The sequence below is a fragment of the Hippoglossus hippoglossus genome, chromosome 14 (genome assembly GCF_009819705.1).
Source record: "Hippoglossus hippoglossus isolate fHipHip1 chromosome 14, fHipHip1.pri, whole genome shotgun sequence".
Lineage (NCBI taxonomy): Eukaryota > Metazoa > Chordata > Actinopteri > Pleuronectiformes > Pleuronectidae > Hippoglossus > Hippoglossus hippoglossus.
In genome coordinates this window covers 233,475-245,345 of record NC_047164.1, presented here as the reverse complement: position 1 = coordinate 245,345, position 11,871 = coordinate 233,475, and the positions used below count along the sequence as shown (strand labels likewise).

The following is an 11,871-nucleotide window of genomic DNA, read 5'->3' as shown; positions in this document are numbered from 1 at the left end:
TCTGTGTTTGTTTGTGTATATCTGTTTGTTTGTGTATATCTGTGTTTGTTTGTGTATATCTGTTTGTTTGTGTATTTCTGTGTTTGTGTATTTCTGTGTTTGTTTGTGTATATCTGTTTGTTTGTGTATATCTGTTTGTTTGTGTATATCTGTGTTTGTTTGTGTATATCTGTTTGTTTGTGTATTTCTGTGTTTGTGTATTTCTGTTTGTTTGTGTATATCTGTGTTTGTTTGTGTATATCTGTTTGTTTGTGTATTTCTGTGTTTGTGTATTTCTGTGTTTGTTTGTGTATTTCTGTGTTTGTTTGTGTATTTCTGTGTTTGTTTGTGTATATCTGTGTTTGTTTGTGTATTTCTGTGTTTGTTTGTGTATATCTGTGTTTGTTTGTGTATATCTGTTTGTTTGTGTATATCTGTGTTTGTTTGTGTATATCTGTTTGTTTGTGTATATCTGTTTGTTTGTGTATTTCTGTGTTTGTGTATTTCTGTGTTTGTTTGTGTATTTCTGTGTTTGTGTATTTCTGTGTTTGTTTGTGTATATCTGTGTTTGTTTGTGTATTTCTGTGTTTGTTTGTGTATTTCTGTGTTTGTTTGTGTATTTCTGTGTGTGTTTGTGTATTTCTGTGTGTGTTTGTGTATTTCTGTGTTTGTTTGTGTATTTCTGTGTGTGTTTGTGTATTTCTGTGTGTTTGTGTATATCTGTGTTTGTTTGTGTATTTCTGTGTTTGTTTGTGTATATCTGTGTTTGTTTGTGTATTTCTGTGTTTGTTTGTGTATATCTGTGTTTGTTTGTGTATTTCTGTGTGTTTGTGTATTTCTGTGTGTGTTTGTGTATTTCTGTGTTTGTTTGTGTATTTCTGTGTGTGTTTGTGTATTTCTGTGTGTTTGTGTATATCTGTGTTTGTTTGTGTATTTCTTTGTGTTTGTGTATATGTGTTTGTTTGTGTATTTCTGTGTTTGTTTGTGTATTTCTGTGTGTGTTCGTGCATTTTTTTTTGTTTGTGTATTTCTTTGTGTTTGTGTATTTCTGTGTTTGTGTTTGTGTATTTCTGTGTTTGTTTGTGTATTTCTGTGTTTGTTTGTGTATTTCTGTGTGTGTTTGTGTATTTCTGTGTTTGTGTATTTCTGTGTGTTTGTGTATATCTGTGTTTGTGTATTTCTTTGTGTTTGTGTATATCTGTGTTTGTTTGTGTATTTCTGTGTTTGTTTGTGTATTTCTGTGTGTGTTCGTGTATTTCTGTGTGTTTGTGTATTTCTTTGTGTTTGTGTATTTCTGTGTTTGTGTTTGTGTATTTCTGTGTTTGTTTGTGTTTGTGTATTTCTGTGTTTGTTTGTGTATTTCTGTGTTTGTATTTGTGTATTTCTGTGTTTGTGTATTTCTGTGTTTCGTTGTGTGTTTGTGTATTTCTTTGTTTGTGTATTTCTGTGTGTTTGTTTGTGTATGTTTGTGTTTGTGTATTTCTGTGTGTTTGTGTTTGTGTATTTCTGTGTTTGTTTGTGTACTTCTTTGTTTTTTGTGTATTTCTGTGTGTTTGTTTGTTTGTTTGTGTATTTCTGTGTTTGTTTGTTTGTGTATTTCTGTGTTTGTGTGTGTTAGTGTATATTGTGTATATTTGTTGTGGGTCCTGACCTGTGTCACTTCTTTACGTGTCAGTGATTCAGTTTCTTTTCTCATCGATGAATCATCTTCTGTCTTTTAACATTTAAACTGATGCTGGAGACTGAGTGTGTGTGTTTGTGTTTGTTTGTGTGTGAGTGTGTGCGTGCAAACACACACACTCACACACACACACATCCTGTCTTTGCGGAAGTCGGAGCAGTCGAGGCGGCGCTAAATGAAATTATCATCCGGACACAGTCGTTATCTGAGCGGATCTTCTGAGCGGATCTTCTGGATCTTCTGGCTCTTCTGAGCGGATCTTGTGAGCGGAGCTCCGTCAACACTCCCCGGGTCTAACGTCCATCCTTCCCCGCCTCCAGGCTCAGTTTGTCGGGGTCTTCTGTCGTCCGCCTGCCGAGGAGATGGGGGACAAGGCGGGCACCAGGTAGGAGCTAACATGCTAACAGCTAGTTAGCAGCGGAGCTCACGCACTTCGCTAGCGTTAGCCGAGCAGCGGCGGCGGGGCCGGGCGGGGGGGGCTTTTCTCCGGCTGTGCTGCACACATTTAGCCGCTTCCTGGGGGGAACCGGCCCGGGGATGACTCAGCCAGCCCCCGGGTCGTGTTCGAGCCTCCGGGGCGATGACCTCTTCTTCGGGGAGGCCAAGTTAGCTCGGCAGGGTGGGGTTAGCTAACCGCGGACAGGACGGAGCTCCTCCGGTCACTAATCTGTCAGATGAAGCGTGTGACTGATGTTTGAATCCGTGTGTGATCGCGAACCAGCCGCTGTCCCCCCTACACGTCTGTGTGGTGAATAGAAACCAGCTGTCACCGTGGACACAGGGAGTCCCACAACACGGCGAGGTGGGCGGCATCGATCCCTGCTCACTAACCCGACGCCTCATGTCCACCGACACACGAACACCTTGTCTTTATTCACACCTGTGATGAACGAGGACTTCATCAAATCGAAGCTGTTCTAGCGCAGGTCGGTGGAGGCTGGCCCGTGCTGGCCCGTGCTGGCCCGTGTTTGTGGCTCATGACACCGCATGAGAACGAAGCAGGAGCCGCAGTGAGCAGGTGATCAAAGCCCTGGATCCGGATCAACCGGTTCCTTTGATCCTCAGGTGCTAACACTCACTGCTCCATCTGAATGGTGATACCGATACGAATATGAAGACGTTGGTTGCCGCCCACCAATAAACCGAGGAAAGAAGAAGATCTCAAACCAGGAACAGGATAAAAGAAACAAGCAATAGTGTCAAAGTGGCTTTAGAGGGACGATCTGTCAGTAGAGCTCATAGCTTTAATATCCTCATAAATATCACTTTAAATATGTCTGATTCTTTTCATCAAGAGCCATTAACTGAAAGATCTGTTACAAACAAACAGACTATAAATATCAAAACAGCTGCTAAAGGAATCTCTAGTCCTCAGATCTACTGTGTTCTACAAGAAAAGTTCTGACGTCTTCTTTCTCATGTACACGATGTTTTATTCGAGCTGGGAGATAAGTCAGTATGAATAATTATTACAATGACATTTTCATCAATAGCAACATAAAGGTGATATATGTATAGATCTCATTAACACATTGTGTAAACACAGTGAGGAGGTTTAACATGTAACTGATCTGCATCAGGTTTAGAAGATATTTAGAAGGGTTTCTAATTCTCTGAAGTAAAGAACCGTCAATCATCTTTAAACAAAACACAAATAATAACGTGACATCTATCATAATTAATTATAGGAACATTTTCATCTTGATTTAACTTTTGGCAGAATCCTCATTTGTAGTTTTATCATGTGACAGGTGTTTGTTGTTAATTGAAGAGCTGCAGTGATTGGTTGATTGGCGGGAAAATGATTGACAGCTGTTTTTATGATTCACTTTATACACAAGACAAGAAATGACATCACATCCAGCTCAAACATGTCATGTATAATTCTCTTTGTTCTTAAGTAGGTTTAAAACAATATTGGGTATTTTTATATAAACTGTTACAGACAAAGAAAATGTAGAACAAATGATAAATATGCTACAAACATGAGGAAGTGACACATTGATGACTAAGATGAAACAGACGAACTTTGGTTGTAGAGACGAAGACGATTCACAGCTGATCAACACAAACACTTTGTCTTCACTCGTTTCTCGTACGTGTTTGTTAACAGTTCATTTTTTTTATCTGGCTGTTGGGTTGAACTTTGTGATCGTGTGTCGACTTTCACTCTGTCCACTTCAGCCTGGACTTCCTGTCTCTGCCCACATGTTACTTCCTGATAGGAAACAGGTGGGAAGCGGGGGGGTGACGCCATGTGAACACTGACATGAGGAAACTTCCTGGAACATTGAGACGTTATCACACAGGAAAACTGTGGCTTCACACTCTGGTTCCTATCAATGATGATGATGATCTCCTGCAACACAAACTGAAGTCACCACAGACGAAACAGAGATGTGAGATTATAAATAAATGATAAAACAAGGATTGAAATACATTTTAAAACAAGTGCTGAACAGGCTTAAAATGACGATAAAAGAAAATCTAAACATTTATAATAACATAGATATGGAGAATTTGAATATTGCAGAGTAAAGGATGAAATCAACATCTCAAACTCACACTAAAGTTTTTTTAAGAATTAATTTAAAAGACGTCAGTGACTCATCGAGGATCAGAAACTGAAAAGAACCTGCGTCAGATCAGCTGATTAAATAAATTCAATTAGTACAGCTGATGCCAGCAGCTGAGCCGTCTGATTGGATGTGTCAGTGTTTTTAAGTCTTTTTAAAACACTTCATTAGCTCGTTTTCATCGTTATGTTTTCATCTGTCCGTTCGTCTGTTTACACAAAAACTAGGGTTTAACAGTTTTGTACAGTTTCCTGTAAAATTGGTGAAGGATGAGACGTGAGTCAAAGTTTTTTTCAGACGTGAACTGAACCACACACATGTTCCTGACATGTTCTGTATGTGAGAAACAGTTTGAAACTCATGAAGCTTCAGATCAGATTCAGCTGCTCGTCACAACATCGATTTGATCTGAAGACGGGAGACGAGTTATTCTTTTACTCTTTACCGAGCCAAAATCTCATCTGTCAAACTCCTTTTCTACGTTGTGAATTAATCCAGAATCTTCTTAGACAAGATGGCTATCAGATATGAAGCTCTGACGTGTTCCTGACATGTTCCTTACGGGTTCCTCGTACACGTAGAAGACGAAGACGTCCACTTGGAAACACGAGGAGGTTCCAGAGCTTCTGGTGCTGAGGGCCGACGCCGGTGTGGATGAGCTGTGAACAACAACACTGATCTTTCCACAGCAGAGTTTATACGTCATGTCCGGCCTCCTGCTGCTCTACAGGCTCCGCCCCTCGCCTGATGTTCCCCAGATGTTCCTGTTTGAACGAGTCGGACCCGACAACCTGCTGCTGCTTCACAAACACTAACTACAGGAAATGGAATGACTGTTTCTGATTGATCAAACCTGATGGATTTGATGAGCAGGTCGTTTCTTTGACTGATGATGTGCGTCTGAACTGTGACTTTGTTTTTTAATCTCCTGCCGTCACATGTTTACCTGCACAAGCAGTGGTCCAGCTTGACAGTCGTGATGTGGAACCTGACGCCCGTGGGAATAAAACCGCTGCATGTAAACACGCCTTCACGCTCTGCTTGCTGCTTCCACATTTCTCAACCCGAATGAATGTGTCATGGTGGCGAGCGGCGCCGGCGGCTGATCCACCTGCAGTGGAAAGGTCTGCAGGGACGAAGGCTGAGACAAACAGGGAGAGGAAAGTCCCGTCCTCCTGTGACCACAGACTGCGTCATGTCAACATCACTTCAAGTCTGGGCAAGAAACAAGTGTCCTCCATCTTGATTTGACTCTGTTATCCGCTAATTAGCGACTTGTTTTTATCAACATTATTCTTTTATTTATTCTGATGATTTAACAAAATGCTCCAGTGGTCGGAGTTTAAACGTTCAGATTCTTTAGTGTCAGAGTTTCCTGCTTTTCTCTTGTTTGGAATCTTTTGAAATCTGAATAGTTTCTCACTGTTGTTGTTGTTGTTGTTGCTTTGTCACGTTTCTCACTGTTGTGTAGTTTTTATAAAGCAAAGACAGAAAATGGTCCAGTTGATGATGTTGGTGAGTTCCAGCTCTGACAGTGAAATCTGAAGTTGTGTTTGAGTCCTGCGGCCGATGAGACTGGATCAGACTCAGTTGTATGTTGTTGTGTGTGTTGGTCTAAATTTATCAGCGACAGGAAGCTGCAGGTTCATTGAAGGCAGCAGCTTCGCCTGATTTTCATTTTCTTTTACTGCTGCGGCTTCAAACCAGACACAAGCCGCTGTGTTTGTTACTTCCTGTTTGTGTGCTGCCACCAGGAAGTGGCCGGGACTCTGGTGTATTGACTGGTTTGGTGAGAAAGCTGTCAATCAAACTGCTGCAGGACGATCTGGTTCTAACTGGACTCGGTTTGTTTGTGATCAAAAAGAAAATTGGGATTCAGGGTCTTAAAGTCTTAATATTTAACAATCAGAATTTAAATATGTTAAAATATTAAGTTTAGGTTGACCTTGTTCCTTTAGCACTATTTCTTTAGTTGTATGAACAGTACGTTGTAATGTAAATCAGCTGTGATGTCTGACTCAACCTGCTGATGTTCAGTCACTGATGTTCCTTCATATCATGGATCTCACGTTTCTGTCATCATGGTCTGGACTCTGTGATAAACATGTACATGTATGACGTGTTAGAACATGTGACGTCTGGACGTCAGTCAGCTGAGATGGACTTTTTGTGGTGTCATCTCTGACCGATGGAATTAAGTTGGAATTGAAGAAGCAGATGGAAACAGACATGTTGACTTTCATGTTTCTATTTCACCTCAAATCAAAGTTTGCAGCAGTTTAGAAAAAAACTGAGCTTTTATGAATCTGCTGATCAGAACCCTGTCGTCACACAAACGTGTGTGTGCGTGTGTGCGTGTGTGTGTGTGCGTGTGTGTGTGCGTGTGTGTGTGCGTGTGTGTGTGTGTGCGTGTGTGCGTGCGTGTGTGTGCGTGTGTGTGTGCGTGTGTGCGTGCGTGTGCGTCACTTGGTTTTAGCTCCTGTCTCTTTAAGACCCCCCTCTTGATAAAGCCCTGCTCTGATTGGTCAGCTCGCTCGCCATGAGCCCAGCAGCAGAAGGAAAGCGTTAGTCGTCCATCGTCAGAATCTGAAAGAAAAAGCGTTAAATGTTGATGTAGACGAAGAGTTTTAATATTTGCACATGCCAACAAAACAAGCATCAGGCCCCGCCCCCAGAGAGGATGAATCCCTCCCCCTGCCGACCATGACAAGAAAGAGCAAGGAATCCTGGGAGACCGTCTGTTCACTGAGCTGTGACTGTAAACGCTAAGAAAACATCACGCCATCAACATTGAACCCGTTTCCCATCAGCCACCTCTGTGAGGACCAGGTTTATGGTGTCAGTCTGTTAAACCTCAGCACTGACGCCATAGTAACTTCCTTTTATTTCTCTTTCTTCACTTCCTCCTCAACTTCCTGTCGTGTTGAAATAAACTGACTTAGTTTCCTCCGATTATTTTCACTGAATATTCTCTCACACTTTTTACAGCGTCTCAGTTTCTACATTCAAACAAACACTGAAAAATAAAACTAACGTCACTGTCTTCTCTTCTTCCTCTTCTTCCTCTTTTTCCTCCTCTTCCTCTTTCCAAACTTCTCAGAGTTTTCAAGAAGTCCAGCCCCAACTGTAAGGTGAGTCAGTCCTTTATTTTACAACCGACTCGACTGAGAGGAAATGTTCAGTTTTATCTGTGGAAACTCAGACGAGTGGAGACAGACGTCTTTACAGAGGAACTTTGACTGTGGATAATAAGAATAAGAAGAACCTGAGTCAGAATTCAAAGTCGTGACAAACATTTTGTCAAGTTTGTTTTTGTACGTTTTTTTTAGAATTAAAGAAAGTGACTAAACGTGAGGTTTGTGTTCAGGTGACAGTTTACCTGGGAAAAAGAGACTTTGTGGATCATCTGGATCACGTGGATCCTGTAGGTGAGTCGAGCGTTTCGTGCTCAGTTGAAAATGTTTTTCCAGTTGCTGAGCAGATAGAATCCGTCAGTTGAAAGGTCACATGTTTAAAAACAGCTGAGTGAACAAAGTGTGGACGTGGTGTTGGTGCTGACGCAGCGTTTTGTCTTCCTTCCTCCTGCTGACAGACGGAGTGATCCTCGTCGACCCCGAGTATCTGAAGGACAGGAAAGGTAAGACCACTTCCTCCTGAGCTCCAAGCGTGTGATGAAACACAAATACAGAGAAAAAGTTAAAAGTAGAGTTTTAACTCTACTTCAAAAACCTGAAGAGAAAAAGTGTTTTGATCAAAAAAAACGTTGTCACAGACAGAAACTTAAAAGAGACAACGTATCAACTTTCCCACAGTCCTCAAACTTACCATCGCTGCTTCAGACTGAGCTCCTCAGTTCTCTGGATCTTCTCTAGAGGATCACACTCAGTTTGTCTTCCTCCTCCTGTATAAAGTGTAGATCCAGGAGCAGTGTGAACAGCAGAGGATCCTCCACTGATTCACTGAGTGGGGGGGGGGGGGGGAGCTTCTAACACGGGACACAAACATGAAGAAACTAAAACAAACCTCTGGTGAAGAAGTGCTGACACACACGATGAAGACACAGACGAAGATGTGAAGAGACTTTGTGGTGATCAGAGCTGAAGGTGTCAGGTGATGTCAACATGATCACATGACCTCTGCAGCAGAGGTAACACGTCACTTCCTGTCTCTGTCTGCTGCTCCCGGCTGCCCCCCCTCTCACCTGAACCAGGAGGAGGATCTGATGCTGTGAACGAGTCTGTGCAGAAAACCTGCTGCTGAGTTGTTCAGCTGTGAAACACAAACTCTGGAGAAGCTCTGGAGACGAGTCTCTGGAGACGAAGCTCTGGAGACGAGTCTCTGGAGACGAGTCTCTGGATTCCACCTGGAGCTCATGTGTGATCTTCACTGTCATCAGGAAAAATCAATTCAGAAATAAAAAAAGTGACGTTTCATCATAATAACTTAATTCTACGCATTTAAAAGGTATAATCTCAGTATATGTGGGTCTCAAAAGCCCAAACTAAGTCGTTGGACTTGGTGAAGCAGCAGAGGATTGTGGGAGTTGTTGTTTTCTTTGGGTCACTTGGTTCCTCTGTGTTTGCACTTTAGTGGGAGGAGCTTCAACGAGCTAGCTGTGTCATACATAGTTTGGTCAGAACCTGTAAACAGAATGAAAGGTCGTGTTAGCTTGAACAGAACATGGTTGGAAACATTGTGTATAATGTAAGTAAACATATATAATGCAGGTCCGATGGTTTTTAGACATTTTATTGAAGAAATGCTCAGGTGATGAGTCATGTGACAAAAAACCAACCGATTTCTTTTCTCTTCCTCGCCACAGTCTTCGTCACGCTGACGTGTGCGTTTCGTTACGGACGTGAGGACCTGGACGTGCTGGGTCTGTCGTTCAGGAAGGATCTCTACATCTCCACCTTCCAGGTCAGAGTAACTCAGTACTCAAACTTGACCTGTGTATTTTAACATTGAACATATGACCTTCCTGTGGTTTCACTTATCTCCTTTAATAAACCCTGCTCTACGTCTGACAGGCGTTTCCTCCGGTGCCCGAGGAGCGGAAACCAAACAGTCGCCTTCAGGAGCGGCTGCTGAAGAAACTCGGCCAACATGCACATCCCTTCTACTTCACTGTGAGTCCCATGACCGCGTGTGGCTGTCGCTCTCCAGCTTGTCCTGGTTCCTGTTTGAGATCGAAACAGGTTTCATTCATCGACGTCTGGTTGACTCTAACTCTCGTCCTCCCGTCGTCTGCAGCTCCTTTAGAGTTTCTCCGAGCCCACGTCAGCCTGTGCTGCTTTGAAAACTTTATTAACAACTGAACGTGACTCGTCAGGGTCAGAGGTCACACAACTTGTTCACATGGTTATTTGTGTTGGTGATTTTTAACTGTAAAGATTTTGTTCATATGTCTTTATTGTATGGTTTGATTCAGAAACTGAACTTTTTTATGTCTGTTGATTCAGATTCCTCAGAACCTCCCGTGTTCTGTCACTTTACAGCCCGGCCCAGAGGACACTGGGAAGGTAACACACACACACACACACACACTCACTCACTCTTACACACACACACAGACACACACAAGCTGTTTTCAGACCTGAGCTCCAGAGAGTCGTCTCCACAGTTTGTTTCCCAGCTGAACAACACAGCATCAGATCCTCCTCCTGGTTCAGGTGAGAGGTGGAGCAGCCGGGTGCAGCAGACAGAGACAGGAAGTGACGTCCATTTCAATAGACATTTAAACACTTTCTTTATTTCAGTAAACAATAAAACCTGCACTGAAACATTGGAGTTTTTCAAAAACAATATATTATATATAGAACAACACAGAATTGGATGTTTTTAAACCTTAATTGAGCCTCAGTTGTGATTTAAATGAAAAGTTTTCCTGCTTCTCCTCCTGAACCTCAGCAGAGAAGAGATTCAGAATAAAAGTACGTTCAGCCTTCGTCCTGAGGGTCAAACCAGAAAGTGAGGAGGGGTCGATGGAACATCAGCAGCTGAACAGTTTTGTTCTGGTCTGTGTCCTCAGGCCTGTGGCGTCGACTTCGAGATCAGAGCTTTCTGCGCCAAGTCGATAGAAGAGAAGATTCACAAGAGGTGAGAAGGTTTGTGAGGATTTAGAGAGCTGGAGAAATGAGCTCTAGCTTCTCACGTCCGTCAACAGGAACACATCGGAATGTACGAAGAAATTCATCAGCTGACTCTGGATCAGACTTTATTTTAGTTTGTTTCATTTTTTAAACAGAAATGAGAAAAAACCTGGAAACAACTAATCTTTTCTCTGAGGAGAAAGAAATAAACGTGTGGTAAACAAACATGGCCGACAGCTTCAATGCTCATCAGAGGGAGTTCAGAGCGAGGGTGTAGTTCTACTGTCGTCTCTGTTGGTGTCACTGTTTCTCCTAAAATCACATTCAGTTAAAATGAAGGAAGAAGAAGATCAAGTTTATTCATCTTTAGTTTCATCAAACTGTTAAAATAAAAACTAAAGTGTGTGTGTGTGTGTGTGTGTGTGTGTGTGTGTGTGAGAGCAGGAACTCAGTGCGTCTGGTCATCAGGAAGGTTCAATATGCTCCAGAGAAACCAGGTCCTCAGCCGATGGTGGAGACGACTCGCAGCTTCCTGATGTCGGACAGGTCCCTGCACCTGGAGGCCTCTCTGGACAAGGAGGTACACACACACACAAGTAACCACACACACACTCACATCTAACCACACACTCTCGGACACAAATAAATGAGGAGCCTTTACTGTTGGAGACTGATGAGGTGATTGTGTTGATCTACTCTTCCTGTGTGTGTGTGTGTGTGTGTGTGTGTGTGTGTGTGTGTGTAGCTGTATTACCACGGCGAGCCCATCAGTGTCAACGTTCACGTCACCAACAACTCCACCAAGACCGTCAAGAGGGTCAAGATTTCAGGTGTGTTCTCCTTCGTTCCTCCTCTTTCTCCTCCTGTTTCTATTTCCCGTTTTTTAAACAGTGAAAATAAATGTGTCTCGTGTTAAAACCTGGTCGTCAGAGGTCACACAGACCAGGTCAGAGGTCACGTGGTCGGTTGGTCCATCAGGACGTTCTTCATACTCCACACCAGGAGGTGGCCGTAAACCAATAAACATTGGAACAAGTCGCGAAGCTGAAGTTTGCAGATTTTCACGGATCAGAAAAGAACGGCTTAGTTTCCTTGAATAAATGAACATGGATGATTTTGTAGGTATTGACTTGTGAACATGTTTCCTTCCTCACGTGATTCCCATGTGTAACATGTTGTGTAACATGTTGTGTAACATGTTGTGTCTCTGCAGTGCGTCAGTATGCAGACATCTGTCTGTTCAGTACGGCTCAGTACAAATGTCCTGTGGCTCAGCTGGAGGCAGAGTAAGTTCCTCTTGTGTTCATCAATCAATTCACATCCAGAGTTCAACCAAACATCACATCTGAAAACATTTCAAACGTATTCACTCACTGTTTGACCTTATTTCACTAAGTGCTTTCAAACAGGATGTAGAACTGTTTGTACAGCCAGTGGGTGTGGTTTACCTGAACAGTTTGATTGACAGCAGTGTGTGGTCTCCATAGTGACCAGGTGTCGTCCAGCTCCACCTTCTGTAAAGTTTACACTCTGACTCCGACGC

At 42.6% G+C, this 11,871-nt stretch overlaps 1 protein-coding gene across 4 annotated transcripts in view; it reads left to right on the top strand.

The window, feature by feature from the left end:
- The first annotated feature begins 1,730 nt into the window (after positions 1–1,730).
- The window catches only part of LOC117774692 (arrestin red cell), an 18,185-nt gene continuing 8,044 nt past the window's right edge, over positions 1,731–11,871 (top strand). Inside the window, exons 1-12 of one of the 4 annotated variants that reach the window (XM_034607306.1) lie at positions 1,731–2,045; positions 7,337–7,367; positions 7,604–7,664; positions 7,829–7,873; positions 9,059–9,156; positions 9,267–9,365; positions 9,699–9,758; positions 10,268–10,335; positions 10,773–10,908; positions 11,074–11,158; positions 11,542–11,614; positions 11,816–11,871. The exon at positions 11,816–11,871 is cut by the window's right edge and continues 82 nt beyond it. In XM_034607306.1, the coding sequence (XP_034463197.1) occupies positions 2,023–2,045; positions 7,337–7,367; positions 7,604–7,664; positions 7,829–7,873; positions 9,059–9,156; positions 9,267–9,365; positions 9,699–9,758; positions 10,268–10,335; positions 10,773–10,908; positions 11,074–11,158; positions 11,542–11,614; positions 11,816–11,871 (835 nt within the window). In that variant the 5' untranslated portion in view covers positions 1,731–2,022. The remainder of the gene's footprint in view (positions 2,046–7,336; positions 7,368–7,603; positions 7,665–7,828; positions 7,874–9,058; positions 9,157–9,266; positions 9,366–9,698; positions 9,759–10,267; positions 10,336–10,772; positions 10,909–11,073; positions 11,159–11,541; positions 11,615–11,815) is intronic. The other 3 variants (XM_034607305.1, XM_034607307.1, XM_034607308.1) reach the window with 3 other exon arrangements.